Genomic DNA, 20,929 nt, shown 5'->3' on the forward strand with positions numbered 1-20,929 from the left:
ATGCAATCTTCCCTAGACAAAGTTTTCAACCATAGCAAAGACTCAACACATGTTTTGTTGTTATACCAGGCAGATAAATAAATGAACCTGCTGACTCAAATACCAGTATTTGACAGAGTGAAGGCGCAATCGTAATCGATTAGCCTCATTGTCCCCTCTAGTTACAAATTTTGAGATTTAAAATTTTTGGCTTTCTTCTTCATTATTCCTGTTTCCATCGAGTTATTCCATAGCTATATATACATAATATATATAATATATATAATGTGGGGAGGAATTAACATAATTAACTTTAATCCTAATAAGTCGATATTAGGCGAGTGTAAATTTAACATTATCCCTAAAATCTATTTATTTGGTAATATTCAGATTAATTTTTGCGAGGTTATTGCAACAATCAATAATATTTTGTAAAACGTTCATTGCTCTACGAGCCAAGAGAGCAAAGATTGTATAAAACCAACGGTACAGCCATGACAGTGGCGTCAGTACGAAATGTTTACAGAGGTGCTTTCATGATCCATTGGAAGATGTTCGTAGAGATGCACTCATTACCCAGCTACCGCAAGGTGGTGCACAAGACAGATCTCTGGACCGTGATGGGAATTTTGGCAAGTCCATGAAGTATATACACTGGACTTAAGGATTTGGATTTTGAAATCAGCTTTGATCCTTTTCTTTGGATCAAGTTGATTTCCTTGCCTTCCACTGTCTGATTAAGCGTACCTGGGACAGATAAGTACAGGAGACAGAGGTCACTAACTACGCAGATAAGAGAGAGAGATCAATACGCATAAAGGAGACAGGGGTCACAAACAAAACAATAACAAGGGGCGAGTGTCATTAACCGGACAGGTGTACAAGTGTTCCTAAATCGTGCAGGAGACAGGTGTTACTAACAGATAGGTACAGGAGACAGGTATCACTAACACAGATTAGGTGCATGAGACAGGTGACACTAACGTAGACAGATACAGGAAATCAGTTTCACTAACAAGACAGGGCTAAGAGACAGGAGTCCCTAACAGTTGTAAAAGACAGGTGTCAAACACACACATACAGGAGACAGGTGTCAAACGCAGTTACAGGAGACAGGTATTAATTACACAGATACAGGAGACAGGAGGTTCGTCTAACAAAGCAGAGTGACTAACAACAGACAGGTGCAGGAGACAAGAGGTACTCACCATACTGACAATGGGTGCCGTAGAAACCTCTGGGACAGATGCAGCGGTTGTAGAGACAGCGGCCAAAATTGTAGCAACTGATGCGGCCACACACAGCTGTAACTATACACATGAGCAACACTGCCCGCATCACGCCCACAACTGCACTACACCTGCACTATACCTCCACCACACCTGTCCTCTCCTTAATCATGCTTGAATTATTGTGTTTTTCATTTGTCTCATTTTATCCGAATATTTCTCATACATAACGTATTAAATTACTAACTTTACCTGTAAGCAGAATGTGATATATAAATAAATTATATACATAAAAAAATTCTGTAAAGACGTGGGTGTAAACATGTGAAATATCACTGGTATTTTTTCCCAGATATTTTTTACTGTGGCCTTTTTCGATGTGTTTAGTTTAAATATTTATACCCTTATATATGTACGAGTCCTTGAGGTGGGAAGTACAGTGTCTGCACTGTGGTGATGCTTCAGTTGCTGGGCAACCCCCAGAGAAAGCACGTTCATTAGTCATTCAATCGTCGTCTTGCCAGAAGTGTGCTGAGATCACAATCAGATAACCCTGCAACTGAAGCATCATCCCCCCACCGCCCCTCCAAAGTGCAGGCACTGTACGTGCAGTTAACCGGGTTCCTCGAATCCCTTCACGCTCGAACAGCACGTCCATTAAATACAACTCGTCTCCTTTCACTCCAGTCTAACACTCACTCAACCCTGCTAAATTCTCAAGCCTCCAATTCTCAAGGTCAGTGCTGATTAAGCCTGGAAGAGACATTTGGAAATAATTTCGTTTTGCCTTATTCTTACTGCCGAGAGATTTAACAGTATGCTCAATTAATGCAAATGGAAAGTATATCAACGGCTATCGTAGTTGATGAGTGGGGTTCAAATACAATCTATAATATCCCCATTTTTAGTGGAATCTTTAATGTTGTTACCCTGTACACCTAAACAGATGTAATTAAAGCGAAAATAAATGGGGTTATCAATTAAATATTGGCAAATAATGAAAACAAGGAAATAAAAAATAGCAATATAAAATTTTTGAGTCATATTGTAGAAATAGAGAATACAAGATGAATAAGTAGGATAAAACTCAACAGAAATAATGAAATTAAACTTGGGCTCGACCATAACTGTTGGCCAGACTCCTCGCACAAGTTTGTTGACAAAAGTGTGCGGACAAAGTCAAGTTTCTGGAGCCTTCATGTTACCTGACAATTTTTAGAAGGCCGCCGTGCTGGAAAACGCTCTTCTAACGTAGTCAAAAGAGACTGTGCTCAATTTAGAATAATGGACATAGAAAAAAAACTGTAGCCTTAAAAATTTGAACAGTATATTAGCTGCAAAATAATATCCAATCTATAAAGGCTATTGTTTTATCTGTTGTCGGGAAGCAGGCGAGCCCCCTTCCATCCCCCTCACGTATACACACTTCTCATACACAACGGTTCCCCCTCCTCTACCGTTTATATTTTATACAGTGTTTACTCCCTATCTCCCCTCCTTTACCTCCATTCCCTGCCTCCCTTTCCCACTTCTTGCTTGCGTTCACCCCTTCCCAGAACAACCATCAAAGCTTGGAATGAAACACAGAGTAAACAAGACTGTTGATAGCACAAGCAAGGAGACACATTTACATATTCCCTCGCATGAAGCACCACAAGCGCCTAAAACATTATACTAGATACACTCTGTTCTGCTGTTTCTTTAACTGTGTTGAAATCTGCCGCAGGTACGAAGATGATTACTTAATAACTGAGTTGGTTATTTTGTGGCAAACCGTCGTCAGATTTCCAGAAGAGGTAACTACTACCACCTAGACGCACGCTTCCATCAGAGGGCTTGCTTAGGTGCTGGTGAAGGGCTTTTGGTTCAAGGAATGGAAATCCTAATCACCTCCCATTTCCCTTACGAGTTCATAGCTTCCCTATAAAAATGACAGTATGTATATTATATATATATATATATATATATATATATATATATATATATATATATATATATATATATATATATATATATATATATGCAATAAGATCACAGTGAACAGGTGATTTCAAAATATGCAAAACAACCACTCTGAAAGAATAGAGAAATTCCAAGCGCTTTCGTGACTACTCACATTATCAAGGAACTATAATGTGAGTAGTCACGAAAGCGCTTGGAATTTCTCTATTCTTTCAGAGTGGTTGTTTTGCATATATATATATATATATATATATATATATATATATATATATATATATATATATATATATATATATATATATATATATATATATATATGCCCAGGTGATATTCTAATGGCATTGTTCTCAGTGTTTTTATTTGATATACCTTATATGCAGAAAGAAATCTGTGTAGGATATTCAACGCAGGAATTGATGGAGGTTCGGTCCTCCATCCTCTTATCGCAACATAAACATAATATCTACCTATACTGATACAAGTACAGTTAAGTTATGTTCATCTTATGACTTACTTTTGTTAGCATAACAAAGAAAATAATTATTTTTATTACAGCATGTTACACTGAACTGGTAGAGGTTATTCAGCAACTGGGAATGGGAGGCAATGAGATTAGATTCAAGCAATTGAAAAGAGGCTCTTATCCCTTGGATTAAAGCCCTTCACCGACATTAAGTCCCCTTTACACATTTACGGAGGACTAAATCCGCAGGGGGTCAGGCAAGGCCTGCAAAAAGGGCGGCAAATAAGTTTGACCCAAGAAAATAAAGGATAGTGTACAGGTACACTAGATGTACAGTGTGTGTGTGTGTGTGTGTGTGTGTGTGTGTGTGTGTGTGTGTGTGTGTGTGTGTGTGTGTGTGTGTAACACCCAGGCCATTTAATTCCTTCAGTATCTCCTTTACATTTCACTCTCCCCAACAGCACTAACTCTGTTCCTCACCATTAACTCTGGAGTATACCTAGAGTGTTACGGGGGTCAACGCCCCCGCGGCCCAGTCCATGACCAGGCCTCGCGGTAGATCAGGGCTTGATCAACCAGGCTGTTACTGTAGGCTGCGCGTAAACCAACGTACGACAAATCTCGGCTGGCCAGGTACTGACTTTAGGTGTGTCCAGCTCCATCTTGAAGACAGCCAGAGGTCTATTGGCAATCCCTCTTATGTCTACCCCATGTTCCCAATTCAAGGGGTGTCTTGATGCTGTGCTCATGATCCGAGAATAATTATGATCATGGGGAGCGCTAAACCCGTAGGAATATACAGCGCATGTGCGTGGGGGGGGAGATGAAAGGCATTCAGGTTCAATTCAGGGAACCGGAGCACAAATCTAATTCCCTAGATCAGGAGCCCCTTACCAGCGTCAAGGAACCTCCCTTGAGGGGCATGATCCGAGGAAAAAGAGCTACTCTCCCCATATTTATCAACTTGTGTTATAATAAGACACTTGTGCTGTAATGTCTTTAATTCCGAAATGTTTCGCCTACACAGTAGGCTTCTTAAAGTTGACGTGATCAGTCCATTATCTTTGTAGTAGTAGTTCTGAGGTGATCAGTCCCTCAAACTCGAAAAGCGTTCAGCTCTATATACTTAATTATAATTTTAGTGTCGTCTATAATAACGAGTTTGTGTATATCTTGTGTCCTTCATTTAGCAGAGACATTGTAAATAAGACATTTACCCCACTAAGAACTCCATCAAATTTTGAATCAACAAAGTCCCTGAAGGAAAAAAAGTTCTTACATAAAAATGCAAAAACTCGAGCACTGTCTTATTTACGAACTGATTAATTAGACACCTGTGCAACACCTGGCTAGCTTTATTTCGAAGACTTTTCGCCAACAAGAGGCTTTTTTAATTTAATACAGAAATCGAATGACAGAAGATAATGAGGTAACCAGTCCCTCAGCCTTGCTAAACTATACACAGAACTAATGGAAGATGAGATGATCAGAACTATTTGTAAAACGGTGTATAGTGTATGGTGTATTTTGCAATTATATCACACGTCTCTCTCATAGTTTTATGGGGTACTTATTTCAATGTTAATTTCTCAAATTTAACTGAAGAGAGTTTATTTAAAATTCATACACGATCGTCTTGGAGCCTTTTCATTTACTGAATAAGTTTACATTATTTTAATCACGGGGGAAGCGCTAAACCCGTAGGATTATACAGCGCCTTGGGGGCGGGATGTGGAAGGCATTCAGGCTTAATTCGGGGAACTGGAGCACAGATCCAATTCCCTAAATCAAGAGCCCCTCACCAACTTAAAGTTTACAACCTTCTGTTTGTAGTACTTTAAATTATCAATGTTTTCTTTGATGAATCACAGAGTTAAAAATCTGAACGGTTCATTAAATCTTTAAAAGGTTATACGATTTAGCTTTTAATGTAATTCCATTTAGCCGTCTTGGAAATGTAAAATTTATATCTCACACGCCATTAAAAGTTCAGAAAATTAAACTTAAATCAGGATTCTGAATGAAGATTCTCTGCATTTTCCTCTGTTCTACCACGAAACCCTTTCTTTCCTCCCTTACTATCTTTCCACTGCCCCACTCGATAAAACCCACTGGCCCGAAGGGAAGAGACTTAGCCTGGCAGAATACTCATCAACATGCACGATGGGATGTGTAGTGGGCCATCCCAACCTGTGTGTGTGTGTGTGTGTGTGTGTGTGTGTGTGTGTGTGTGTGTGTGTACTCACCTAATTGTACTCACCTAATTGTGGTTGCAGGGGTCGAGACTCGGCTCCTGGCCCCGCCTCTTCACTGATCGCTACTGGATCCTCTCTCTCTCTGCTTCCTGAGCTTTGTCATACCTCTTCTTAAAACTATGTATGGTTCCTGCCTCCACTACTTCACTTGCTAGGCTATTCCACTTGCTGACAACTCTATGACTGAAGAAATACTTCCTAACGTCCCTGTGACTCGTCTGAGTCTTCAGCTTCCAGTTGTGACCCCTTGTCCCTGTGTCCCCTCTCTGGAACATCCTATCTCTGTCCACCTTGTCTATTCCCCGCAGTATCTTGTATGTCGTTATCATGTCTCCCCTGACCCTTCTGTCCTCCAGTGTCGTCAGTCCGATTTCCCTTAACCTTTCCTCGTACGACATTCCCTTGAGCTCTGGGACTAGCCTTGTTGCAAACCTTTGTACTTTCTCTAACTTCTTGACGTGCTTGACCAGGTGTGGGTTCCAGACTGGTGCTGCATACTCCAGTATGGGCCTAACATACACAGTGTACAGTGTCTTGAACGATTCCTTATTAAGGTATCGGAACGCTATTCTCAGGTTTGCCAGGCGCCCGTATGCTGCAGCGGTTATTTGGTTGATGTGTGCCTCCGGTGATGTGCTCGGTGTTATGGTCACCCCAAGGTCTTTCTCCCTGAGTGAGGTCTGTAGTCTTTGTCCACCTAGCCTATACTCTGTCTGCGGTCTTCTTTGCCCCTCCCCAATCTTCATGACTTTGCATTTGGCTGGATTGAATTCGAGAAGCCAGTTACTGGACCACATGTCCAGCCTCTCCAGGTCTCTTTGCAGTCCTGCCTCATCCTCGTCCGATTTAATTCTTCTCATCAACTTCACGTCATCTGCGAACAGGGACACTTCAGAGTCTATTCCTTCCATCATGTCGTTCACATATATCAAAAATAGCACTGGTCCTAGAACTGACCCCTGTGGGACCCCGCTCGTAACAGGCGCCCACTGTGATACCTCTTCACGTACCATGACTCGTTGCTGCCTCCCTGTCAGGTATTCCCTTATCCATTGCAGTGCCCTTCCTTTTACGTGTGCCTGATCCTCCAGCTTCTGCACTAATCTCTTGTGGGGAACTGTGTCAAAGGCCTTCCTGCAGTCTAGGAAAACGCAATCTACCCAACCCTCTCTCTCATGTCTTACTTCTGTTACCTTGTCATAAAACTCCAGGAGGTTTGTGATACAAGATTTGCCTTCCATGAACCCATGCTGGTTTTCATTTATAATCTTGTTCCTTTCCAGGTGTTCGACCACTCTCCTCCTGATAATCTTCTCCATGACTTTGCACACAATACATGTCAGAGACACAGGTCTGTAGTTTAGTGCCTCGTTTCTGTTTCCTTTCTTAAATATGGGGACTACATTAGCTGTCTTCCATTTCTCAGGTAGTTGCCCAGTTTCAAGGGTGTGTGTGTGTGTGTGTGTGTGTGTGTGTCTACTCACCTATTTGCGGCTGCAAGACTCAAGTGTGTTTGTATGTGTTTATTACATGTATGTCTTGCCAAGTAGGTAAAACTTGCGATTTTGGCTTAAATAACAACGCTCTTCTTGCCGAATATGGCAAGCGAAAATTTATGTATGCAATAATTTTGCAAAAATTATTTTGAACCTAACGAAAAAAATATATATTCATTGTGTTTGTTTATTATTAAATTGTTGTAAACTTGTCTAAAATATATTTAGGGGGATTAGGCTAAATTGAATTGTGCTCGTTATAATAAGGTTAGGTAAATTTTCTAAGGCTCTTCTGGTACAAAATTATTAATTTTTATATTAACAAATAAAAAATATATCTTTAAACGTGTAAGATAAAATTTTAGAAAGGACTTAATTTTAAACGAGTTCTTGCTAACTGACCACTTATACCTATTCGGCACATGTGGTATATTATATATATATATATATATATATATATATATATATATATATATATATATATATATATATATATAAATATATATATATAAATATATATATATAAATATATACATATAAATATATAAATATAATATATATATATATATATATATTATATATTATATATATATATATATATATATATATATATATATATATATATATATATATATATGTCGTGCCGAATAGGCAGAACTTGCGATCTTAGCTAAATAGCAACGCTCATCTTGCCGTATAGGACAAGCTAAAATTTGTGTATGCAACAATTTCGCAAAAATCATTCTAAACCTAACGAAAAAAATATATTTCATTGTGTTTGTTTAGTATTAAATTACTGTAAAAGTATTTAAAATATATTTAGTTGGGTTAGGCTAAAATAAATTGCGCTTGTTATAATAAGGTTAGGTAAGTTTTCTAAGTTTCTTTTGGTGCAAAATTAAAAATTTTTACATTAACATTAATGAAAAAAATATATCTTTAAATGTATAAGAGAAAATTTTTGAAAGGACGTAATTTTAAATGAGTTCTTGCTAATTGACCAGTTTTACATATTCGGCACGACATATATATATATATATATATATATATATATATATATATATATATATATATATATATATTGCACATCAACCACGGGGAAGGTTGAAAGATATATTTCAACTCAACCTGTGGTGGTTTTGGAACTTGTATAGCTTGTTATATACATATTCAATGTATATTAGGAAAGAAAATTTCCCTTTATGAAAATAAATTATGCAGAGAGCAGTGGGAATCAAACCGGTGTCTTTGCATTTACAAGTCCGCAACTATACCTTAGTAGCCACGGAGGGTTGAGACCAACTCCACATCATAGCCTCTACTGTTATTCATGGAAGGATCACAGACCCGTGCCAGGACACTATCCTGGTGAATATTAAACGTTCGCCTTTACTGTTGCTCAACGTTGTCATACAGAGTACAAGACGAAACAAGCACTAATAGTGAATGCCAGGTCGCACGTCCGCATCGTAAGATATGTCAGGCGTACTCAAGACGAAGATGAAATTACAGTATGAGGGACCTTGAGGAGGGTTAGTGAACTACTCATTGACAATGTGCAGAACACAGCTTCGTGTATAGGTATTTAGTACCAATTTATTCTAACATTATGTGAAGCGTTCATTCATTGCATGGAATACCATTAGATCAATGGCATAACACAAGCAAGTTGAAGAACGATATGTGTGCAACATCTAGGGATTTTTTTTTATTGTAAGGGACGTTTCGCCCGCACGGAAGGATTTGTATATCTAATTATTAGATTCGTAAAGCCTGTTGTGCAGGCGAAATTTTTCGCATTGTATATAGGGGTTAGATTCGTCAGGAAACAGTACAAGTGTTTCCTGACGCGGATCTTAGTCATATGACAACCCGCAGCTGGACTTTTTGGTCGTCTGACTGAGGCCTTCCCCTGGCTTACCGGTCCGCCCCTTTAAAAATTACTTACGATTATAACTAGATACACAGGTGTTTCTCACGTGTCTCATTTATCTGTGCAAGGAATTAAAGGTTCGATCCTCCGTTTATCAATTATGTGACAAACACGTCGTGCAACTTACAAATCTAGCCAGGCGCTGTCTAGCTTCTACGGATTTAGATCTTCCAAATAATAATAATAATAATAATAATAATAATAATATGTTCTCATCTATCTAGAAATTAAGTACAATGGTACATGACCATGACTTTCAACAGTGACACTTGTAGTAATAATTTAAATACCATTTATACTCAGCCACTCTTGCTAGCCATGACGTTACGGACTCCCGTGCGCCCTGGGCGTGCGCCCTGGGCGTGCGTCCTGGGCGTGCGTCCTGGGCGTGCCCCCTGGGCCCACGGGAGTCCGTGACGTCATGGCTAGCAAGAGTGGCTGAGTGTAAATGGGTATAAATGAGTATAAATAGGAGTGCGTCCTGGGCGTGCGCCGCGAGAATAATAAAGAAAAACAGTCCGTTAACTCCGAGGCTCTAGAAACGCGGGCGGACACACTGGTCTTCTTAATATATCTTTATTTCTACAAGTACATGTACAAGGTATACAGACCATAGCTGACATCAATGACATACTACTATATAGAAAGCCGCTTGTTATGCTGAGCATTTCGGGCAAATTTGGTCAGTTTTGTCCCGGGATACCACTCTCACCAGTCCACTAACACCCAGGTACCTGTTGTACTGATGGATGAACATGGACAACAGGTGTAAGGAAGCACGCCCAATGTTTTCACCCTTGCAGGGAATCGAATCCGGACAGTCAGCGTGTTAAGCGAGAACTTTGCCTACCAGGCCTACCAGCTATTGCTCTATATATCGCCCTGTATAACAACCTACAGAGTTTACTTCACTTTCACTCCAACTCGACTGCTAGCGCCCTCAGCTCACACACTGAGGTCCGGGGTTCGAATCTCCTCCGGTACGGCTGGAAAACATTAGGGACGTGTTTCCATACGACACCTGCTGTCCCTGTTCACCCATCAGTTTAAAATGGGTACCTGGGTGTTAACTGGTGTGGGTCGCATCCTGGGACAAAACTGACCTAATTTGCCCGAAATGCTCAGCATAACAAGCTGCTTTCTATATAGTATTGTCATTGATATCAGCTATGGTCTGTATATCTTGTACATGTACTTGTAGTAAATAAAGATATAAAGTACACAAACGAGACATGACTAATTATACAACACTGTAAATTATTATTATAATAAAAAAGAAGCGCTAAGCCACAAGGGCTATACAGCACAACACTGTAAAGATCACACAGCTTGTCATCACATAATTGCTTATATTCTCTTGTATAACAACTGAAAATTAATTTTCAGCTTTATTATTGATGTTGGCGAATTAAACTGCCTCATAAAACAATGTTACAATTATTACACTTAAAATTAAGCGCTAAACACACCAGTGTCCCATAAAATATATATCCATTTCTTTTTTTTTAGAAAATTGGAATTCAGTGTTTGGAGGAGAAGCTAAAGTGTTTGGGATTGTTTGGACGAACCGGTGGATTGGGGATGAGTGGATGAATTAACTGTTGAGGGATTAAGGGAGTCAGTATGCTAGAAATGAATTAAGTGTCAAAAGTGCCTGTAATAGGTTAAGGAAGACGGTGTGTTGTGAATGGGGCAGCAACTGGGGAGGATCTACTGTGAAACTAATGAAACTTAAGCTTCAGAGGCCTTAATCCCTGAGAGGCCCCAGAAGCCACTTCAGTTTACATCTCTTAAAAATTCTGGGTCTATTATATGAGGTGTTGCGAAGGGGCCCCTATAACAGTTCAAGCTTCAGGACCCCAAAAATATAGGGCCGTCACTGGGTAACAAGGTACCCCTTTGGGTCGTATTCTGGGAATGGAAGTTAAGGACCCAGAGAAAAAAAGCCACACTGGTTTTCAATGGGATATCCTGGATTAATAACTCTCCTGCGTTATTATTTCGAATACTCTTGGATTAGTACCGTGCACGCACAACGAGTTCTGAAAGCGCTCTGAATACGCTCTATGTAGCCTTCAGTAACTGAATACGCCCTCGAAGCTTTAGGTTTACAAACAATTTTCCTGGTATCCTTGAACAGTGGGCGCCATGCTGACTAGTGCAAGTGTACAGGAAATTGTTTTCACAGGCTTCTGATCCAGCACATTATGCAGAGCAATACAGCGGTTGAGGTCATCTCTACGAATAAAACATGGTACGTATATGACGGCTCAAACGAACCCACATGGAAGAAAATAATGACGAGTTAAGCATTTATCGTTTGCAACGTGTATTATTTTATCCACACTGACGTAAATGCAAGACCGAAATGTACACTTTTCCTTTATATTCTTCTTAATAAATCACCATAAGTTGTTCATTGCATTTTATTGTTAAGATGTTTCGTCCACGAGGGACTTTTACAATCTTAAAGCCTGGTGGGCAAAACGTCTTCTTGGTAAAATGCCACATACATCGTATATTGTGCGTTTTAACACACTTTTTAGTATATATCATTGATATATGTTTCATATATTTTCTTTGAGTTAGTTTGCGATATAAATCAATGTTGCGATTTGTGTCTGCATGCTAATACGGTGTATAAAATATTGTTGTATGCAGCGTTGGAGGTAAACCAATTAGGAAGATTTAATTGATCTTAATGTTACACTGTGGTAAACAATGTTTAGCTGTGTTGAACCCATCCTGAGGTAAACAACGTTTAGCTGTGTTGGACCAACACTGAGGTAAGCAACGTTTAGCTGTGTTGGATTCACACTGAGGTAAGCAACGTTTAGCTGTGTTGGATTCACACTGAGGTAAGCAACGTTTAGCTGTGTTGGATTCACACTGAGGTAAGCAACGTTTAGCTGTGTTGGATTCACACTGAGGTAAGCAACGTTTAGCTGTGTTGGATTCACACTGAGGTAAGCAACGTTTAGCTGTGTTGGACCCACGCTGGAGCAAACTGTTCAGCTGTGTTAGACCCACATTGAGGAAAACAATCCTTAGCTGTGTTGGACCCATGTTGGAGTAATGTTCAGCTGTGCTGGACCCATGCTGAAGCAAACAATATTTAGCTGTGTTAGACCCACGCTGAGGTAAACATAAGACTGAGTTACGTTGCCGCCAGCAGACTGCCGAGAACACAACCTATTTGATATGCAAACTAGCAGGCTCGAGGGACGCATTTATCGTACATTTTCACTCCAACATAACCCACTCCTTCGTACCACCAACTATTATTATTATTATTATTATTATTATTATTATTATTCTCATTATTATTTTTATTCTCATTATTATATTTTCTTTATTTTTCATTTCTTCATTATATCATTATCATTAATTTTCATTACTATTATATTTTCATAGTTCTATTTTCATATTAATTTATCATTATTAACTTTTAACATTATTAATTTTCATTATCCCTTGTAAAGCGCTAAAGCAGTAGGGGTCATGTAGCGCCTAAGTAATACGAGGTAAATAAATCTGGTATGAGGGGGTGGGATTGGCTCTAGTTCCTTGAATCAAGAGCCCCAGCATCAAGGAACACCTCCCTGGAAGGGAATATACACGTTAAATACCTGAAATCGGGTTCCGAATTTTGGTAATATATTTTAAATATATGTTAATATCAGAATTTTTTAGGCTTGATTTTTGTTTGGCGTTCTAGGACATGCATTCTAATTTTTTTTCTTAGTTTTTCTTGAATTTTTCATTTTCTTTTAATGTTTTTCCGAGTTGCGTGATTGAGGAATTTCGTCGTTTACATAATTTTTCTATTTAGGAGCTGATGTCTGTGATGGGCTCTTGATCCACGGAACTGGATCAAATCTGATTACCTTAAATTCCTGAGATACTGCATAACCTCTACTGATTTAATAAATAATAATAATAATAATAATAATAATAATAATAATAATAATACCAATAATAATAACAATTTAGACAAATATTTAAGGTGGTTTGAACATTTAGGTAACTCTACTGTGCTCAGCTTTTTATTCTACGCAAATCAATTTTACAGACCAGGAGCTGTTATCTTACCTCAGCTCAAAGCCCAGCCCTATCTAAGGTATACTACCCACCCCCCTCCCAGGATGCCACCCACAACAGTCGACTAACATCCAGGTACCTACTTACTGCTAAGTGAACAGGAGCAACAGGGGCAAGGAAACATGCTTAATGTTTCCACCCGTGCCGGGGATCGAACCTCGGACACTTAGTATATGAGGCGAGTGCGTTGCCAGCCAAGCCACGGGACAACCGGTGATCCTCCATGCTGCTTACGTGTCTGTCAACACATTTTCGTTACGTCGACTTTGTGACGTAGTTCTCAACGTCAGTTTCTTAACGCTTCCTATTTTTTCCTCAAAACTCATTATTTTTTATGTTAAATTACGTTAGGGTAATTACGGTTTAGATAATACACAAATAACAGACTGGAATATTGATGCACACTAACAGCACCTTTCAAGGCAGGTGAAATTGCTGTCCTAGAAAATGTACAGAGAACTTTCACGGCGCGCATAACGGAGATAAAACACCTCAATTACTGGGAGCGCTTGAGGTTCCTAAACCTGTATTCCCTGGAACGCAGGAGGGAGAGATACATGATTATATACACCTGGAAAATTCTAGAGGGACTAGTACCGAACTTGCACACGAAAATCACTCACTACGAAAGCAAAAGACTTGGCAGACGATGCAACATCCCCCCAATGAAAAGCAGGGATGTCACTAGCACGTTAAGAGACCATACAATAAGTGTCAGGGGCCCGAGACTGTTCAACTGCCTCCCAGCATACATAAGGGGGATTACCAACAGACCCCTGGCAGTCTTCAAGCTGGCACTGGACAAGCACCTAAAGTCAGTTCCTGATCAGCCGGGCTGTGGCTCGTACGTTGGTTTGCGTGCAGCCAGCAGCAACAGCCTGGTTGATCAGGCTCTGATCCACCAGGAGGCCTGGTCACAGACCGGGCCGCGGGGGCGTTGACCCCAGGAACTCTCTCCAGGTAAACTCCAGGTAAATAGGAAAGAGAAAAGATTATGACGACGTTTCGGTCAGACTTGGTCCATTTACAAGTTACTTGTGACTTGTAAATGGTCCAAAATGTTGTAGGTTATTTATGTATTTTTCCAGTCATGGTATTGTGCCTTTTTGTTCTCTAGGTTTGGTTAAATTACATAAACCTAATAAAACGCATAACTAATCATTTGTAAATTACGAAAAACCAGCCATTTTACGTCTGGTTTTTGCAAATATTGATCGTATGGTGAAGCGTGCGTTGTATGGTGTATTTACCTCAGTGGACATACACGGAGAATTCAATCCTACTTTTGGAATACAAATAGTCGTGAATGACTCACGAAATCGTAATAACGCGATTGTAAACAAATCACGAAACTGGTTGAGATTCGAAATTGACCTAATTTGCATAACAAGTGGCTTTCTATATAGTAGTATGATATTGATGTCAGCTATGACTGTATATCTTGTAAAGTAAAAGGACACAAGTGCAACTAATGTGACATTTTATTGTGGCAACGTTTCGCTCTCCAGGAGCTTTATCAAGCCATTACCGCTAATGGCTTGATAAAGCTCCTGGAGAGCGAAACGTTGCCACAATAAAATGTCACATTAGTTGCACTTGTGTCCTTTTACTTTACATGTCGGTAATTCTACCAACTTTATTACAACACTGTATACCTTATACATGTCCTTGTAGTAAATTATTATTATTATTATTATTATTATTATTATTATTATTATTATTAAAGCGAGTCCTGAAACGTACTGGCTTGTGAGTTACTCAACTGACATGGGTTCATACCTCACCTGTTCCGTGATTAGTCTTGAATGGCGGTGAACAGATTACACTTGCGGTCATAATGACCCTCTTATAAACAGTTGGTTTTAAACCACATTAATTTTTAACTGTCTGGCATCAAGCTGGCCCAAGGAAAAACAGGAAACGTTGAATATTGAACGTGTAATCCTCTTGGCGCAAGGATGAACTGGCTTTCTTTCATCATTTTGATATTTAGCAGACACTGTTGGCGAGCACGGATGCCAGATTGGTACTACACTACGGCATCACTGGCACCCTCACTACTGGCACTTTCATCAAAAGCGTGCAAGAAAAGTGGAGTGGTTAGACTAAAGGTGGTGGAGCGGTTCGATTGAAGTTAAGTAAAAGGATACAAACGCAACTAATGTGACATTTCATTGTGGCAACGTTTCGCTCTCCAAGAGCTTTGTCAAGCCGTTACAAACAATACATGGACACAGAGGGTATATATAGTGGTAGTAGTAATATTAGTTGTAGTAGTAGTAATACAATATGGTAGAGCAATTAATTCGTACATGAGTAAAAGGATATAAAAGTTATTACTAGGGTAGCATAAAAATAGGTTAGACAAATATTGGCGGTAGGATTTGAGATCTGTTTCAGTGTTTCTCCTCTGTAATGTGCTTGTGTAGTATTAGCAGAAGAGACTATGTGATGGCAGGGTTTACTGTTCTCAGGAGAATTCTCGCTAAGACTTCAGAGATGGTGAAGCTGCCTTTGTTTTGTATTAGAAACAGCGATTAATGCTGATTCAAGGCACTTGTGTCTGCGGACATTAGGTTCTTATATAACCTTTTACTCGTGTGCAAGTTGATTCTTCTACCTTATTGCATTACCACTACAACTAATATTACTACTACAATTATTACTACAATTACTACTACTACTACAATTATTATTACTACTACAATTATTATTACTACTACTACAATTAATATTACTACTACTACAATTAATATTATATATACCCTCTGTGTCCATGTACTGTTTGTAAAGGCTAGACTAAGTTCCTGGAGAGCGAAACGTTGCCACAATGTCACATTAGATGCATTTGTGTCCTTTTACTTAACATATTGTCGGTAATTCTACCAATATTAATCGATTGAAGTTGGTAGAGTGGTTAGAGGCAAATAAGGGTGATGAGGATAGGGGTAGAAGGAAGGTTAGAGGGAAAGCAGAATGGCGTTACAGGGAAGAAAAAAAAAATGATGTTAGGAGGAATGGGGATAGTATGTGGGAAGGGTAAGGAAGGATAGAGTTGGAAGAGGTATAAGGAGTGAGAGAGAAGGGACGGGGGGGGGGGGGAAGGAGGAATGTGGGAGGGTAAGGGCTAGTTGGGAGAAGAGACAGTGAGACATAAAAGCTGGGAGATAAAAATGAAATAAAACCTATATTTACACACATAAACAAAGAAGAAAAAATCCCCCCAAATTCTTAAAAAGCCAGATGACCTTGATTTTTTTTTTTTTTTTTTTTTTTGGGGGGGGGGGGGACCTGACGAGAGCTCTGCCCAGTTTGCTAATTCCGACACACTGCACAAAATCAACATTTAATTAAAAATCCCATCCAGCGTCCAGCATAATTATATTCCGCTGATTAACGCTAATTGTCTAATTAACACTAACTACGCTACCATTCCTCAATTTAATATAGTTTCACTTCAAAACTTTTTTTTCTCTTTATACATTAAGAAAACTTTAACATTTCTATTTAATTTTAATTACGATTTTTTCCTACTGGTGTCAGTCTTTAATGGTGTTCTGTAAAGGCTTTAAATGGTAATAAGTCATTGTTCAGTCTTTAATGGTCTGTGTGGGGTCGTTGAAAGTATTTCATGTACAATGTCTCCAACTTGACAGTGATGGTATTTGTCCTCTTCATATCAAATTAAAATAAGTTTTGAAATGAACCTTCAAAATTTCGTGTTACTAAATTTCAGCTGTGAGGGTGGACATTAATGGTGATTTTCTTATCTAAACATTCCTGGGCGTCTTGTCAGCTGAATGTCAGGGGCATAAAAGCACAGGACTAAGATGATAAAAACTGCTTGACACACCAGACCAGGTCTAGAGTGCACAACACTTGTAGCTTACTGTATCAGGCCAGGGACACACACACACACACACACACACACACACACACACACACACACACACACACACACACACACACACACACACACACTTACTTCTCGATTATTTTTTTAAAATTTGTTTTGCTTACATTTGGGAGAGGGACGATACATATCGACATGTATCCTAACACTTGCTACCTCTCTTCACCTAGCAGTAAATAGGCATCTGGGTGCTAACTGACTGTTGTAGGTCGCATCCTGGGAGTGGTTGTATAGCATAGACAGGACTGAACTTTGACCTTACCTGGGAAAGGTTGCCATCTCTTAGCCTCTAAATTGAATTGTGCAAACAGGCCGGCTAAAAGTGTCACTTGATCTCACAACCAAAGGGGAATGTGGTGGTAGTGGTAGCTGTGGTAGCGGTGGTAGCTGTGGTAGCTGCGGTAGCGGTGGTAGCTGCAGTAGCGGTGGTAGCTGCAGTAGCGGTGGTAGCTGCAGTAGCGGTGGTAGCTGCAGTAGCGGTGGTAGCCGTGATAGCCGTGGTAGCGGTGGTAGCTGTGGAAGCGGTGGTAGCTGTGGTAGTGGTGGTAGCTGTGGTAGCGATGGTAGCGGTGGTAGCTGTGGTAGGGATGGTAGCTGTGGCAGCTGTGGTAGCTGCGGTAGCGGTGGTAGCGGTGGTAGCGGTGGAAGCTGTGGTGGTGGTTTGTGTGGTAGAAGTGACCATGTTTTGGTGCTGACGCGGCTCTAACATAACATACTCTTACTCATGTGACATTAACTTTCCACACAAACCACGAATGTTCACCACATAGTAGTCTCCGCATAGTATTTCGTTCTGCACGCAACAACAACTTACCAGATCAGTAACTCAGCGGAGGTAAGACCGAGATAGCACTACTGTCGCTGAACCCACACGAGTTTGGAGCTTCACGAAACAAACCATACCACGGGCGGGGATAGAACCTGCGATCAGAGAGTCTCAAAAGTCCAGACCGTAGCGTTAGTTTTGAGAGACTGATCGCGGGTTCTATCCCCGCCCGTGGTATGGTTTGTTTGCAATCGTGTCGTTACGATTTCGTGATTCACAAAACAATACAGTGTAGTACGTAGTAACAATATAAAGTCCTGCATACAATACTGAACTAGTGGCTGCTCTATTACTCACAGTATAACGATAGAGCGAGAACTATATTATAACAGGAAAATTTTTATAAACCACCTAAGAAATATTAAAACAGGAAAAAAGTGTGTGTGGGGGGGGAGGGAGGTTGTTTACGTGTATGAGTGTTTTTTTGTGTGCGCGCGTCTGGCTTCATCTTTCCTTCTCTGTGTTTGTAACTGTGTAATATAGTGTGTTAGCAAGCTACAACAGCCTGGTACTGGAGTTAACATGACCCTTACGTCCGTGTTTGGTGAAGTCATAACACTTTTGGTTTTCATTACCATAATGGTATACAGTACCGACACTATTGAAATCACGGATGTGGTCAATGCTCCAGCATCCGTCTAGTTGTGTTGTACCGTCAGAGTTGTCGTTAACGCTCCAGCATCCGCCTCGCTCCAGCATCCGCCTGGTTCTGCTGTACCCTCACAGATGTGGTCAACGCTCCTGTATCCGCCTGGTTCTACTGTACCGTCACGGATGTGGTTAACGCACCAACAACCGTCTGGTTGTGTTGTAGCGTCACAGTTGTGGTCAGCAGGGATGGAGGCCCAGCAGGCGCCTTGTACATGCAGCCCCGAAGTAAATTACCATAACACAACACGTCCTCGTGGTAACAAACCGCTGTGTGAGATTAGATTTAGATTTTGCAGCCGAAGTGGCAAGTTTAGTGCACTTCCCATATCCATCCTGGGGGTGGTAGCAACTGGTTTATTGTGCGCCTCATATCTACCCTGCGGACGGTAACAGCTGATTTATTGTACACTTAATATCCACCCTGTGGACGGTAGCGCAAGAGCATATGGATTCACAAACGGCCTAGGAACTAGGTCCCAAAATGGGCTAACAAGAGTACATCTTGATATATATCTGCAATTTATGTTTCAGCGCGAATGTTCATAAATGTTTATAGGAATTTAAGTACGTAAAATTCACTTGATTGAGATCCTTCTATCGGCCGATTGTCGCGAGACGAGAAATTCAGAGCCTCAGAAACAAGCAGTAAATGCTAAAAAAAAAAAAAAAAAAGAAAACGTTCCATGTTATGAAAATGCTTTTAAACCACCACATATATCACTGCCGGAGATATGGCTTAGATTTGCAAATTTGGTTGGCGTTTGCATAACTGAGTTCGGGTATTTATCATGACATGCTGAGGTATGGCGAGGCTGGGAGGACAATGCTCGAAGCACCTTGGGTATGAATCACCATACTTGAGTATTGTTAAATTTGTGGGGAAGATCCGAACCCACGGGGTTATACATCACCGGGAAGAGGTGGGACTAGTAGCAGACAGTCAGGTAAGATTCGACGTAAGGAAGGGCAACTCCAATTCCTAGTACAAAAAGTCTTTCACCAGCATCAATGCACATTCCTCCCTTTCAAAGGATCACTTGCTTCAATCCAGTGGATCGAGGAAGACGCCACGTCTCGACATCCTAGTGGTACACACGTTTCTTGTTAACAGTGAAGAGAAACCAGAATGTCAACAAAGACGGCAGCAATATTAATACTGCTCCGCCAGCACTTTTCTTGTGCTAGCAGACAGACTTAGTTCTCAGTAATAATGTAAGTGACTGACAGAAACATTGTCACAGAATACAATAGGTCAGCTTCTTAAAATTTAATAATGTGAAGCACATATTGTAGATATATATTCAGATATACGTCTGTTGCCCCTTTTAAAGGGTATGAATGAGGCGCTTGTTCAACACATCTGTATCTTTATTGTGGAAATGTTTAGCCAGCCAGTGGCTTCCTCAATCCAATTCACTGGAGAAAAATACATCTTTCAGTGTATACGGTATACCCTGTGCAGAACCCTCTCCGAAAATTGGAAATTGGGCGCTGAAATAATCACCTGCAGAACCACCTCACGATTTTAATCCATTCATGGGAGGTGTTTTGATGCTGAAGAGTTCTGGATCCAATGAATATGAGCCCCTCTTTCGGCTTAATTATCATCACTGGGGAGAGCTAAATCAATAGGGATTATATAGCGCCTGTGGGTGGGGCGGGAGGAATGGAAGGTATTTAGGGAACTGGAGCACAGATCAAGAGCCCCTCACCAGCATCAATGAACCTCCCTTGAGGGATCCTATGGCTGAAGCCTTATTAACCCTTTGTCTCATTCACCTACTCTGCTGTTTTCCCCTATCTTTAAGCGCTCTCTGCCCACCCTTCCCAACGAGCCTGACAATTAAAAAAAAAGAAAATTCATAATTTCAGTAATTTATTTTTTAGCTATACATAAGTGTTATTATGGTAACGGAGAAGCGAGCACCCGCGAAGGTCGTGCAAGTGGCTGTGGTATGGGAAGTAATCAAGCTCGACCTGACGACGGGAAGGGTAGCATCATGGAACCTTCTTTGAAAAGTGGAAATGAGGTGGAGGAAAACAAGATAAACAAGATAAAGAAGGATATGTTTGGTGGAGCCGCCATTAGTGGCTAGTTTATTATGCACCCCAAGCTCATCT

General features: G+C 40.3%; 1 protein-coding gene and 1 long non-coding RNA gene across 5 annotated transcripts in view; both read right to left on the reverse strand.

Annotated features, from left to right (window-relative positions):
- LOC128700496 (multiple epidermal growth factor-like domains protein 6) overlaps positions 1–20,929 on the reverse strand; it is a 434,002-nt gene that overhangs the window by 83,554 nt on the left and 329,519 nt on the right. For 3 of the 4 annotated variants that reach the window (XM_070098929.1, XM_070098930.1, XM_070098932.1), the window contains one exon: positions 1,188–1,283. The exons of the other annotated variant lie outside the window; for it this stretch is intronic. In XM_070098929.1, the coding sequence (XP_069955030.1) occupies positions 1,188–1,283 (96 nt within the window). The remainder of the gene's footprint in view (positions 1–1,187; positions 1,284–20,929) is intronic. 4 annotated transcript variants of the gene reach the window in all.
- The window catches only part of LOC138854642 (uncharacterized), a 36,666-nt gene continuing 17,091 nt past the window's right edge, over positions 1,355–20,929 (reverse strand). The window contains exon 2 of the long non-coding RNA XR_011393836.1: positions 1,355–1,460. This is a non-coding gene — a long non-coding RNA (uncharacterized lncRNA). The remainder of the gene's footprint in view (positions 1,461–20,929) is intronic.

The sequence above is a fragment of the Cherax quadricarinatus genome, chromosome 65 (assembly GCF_038502225.1).
Source record: "Cherax quadricarinatus isolate ZL_2023a chromosome 65, ASM3850222v1, whole genome shotgun sequence".
Lineage (NCBI taxonomy): Eukaryota > Metazoa > Arthropoda > Malacostraca > Decapoda > Parastacidae > Cherax > Cherax quadricarinatus.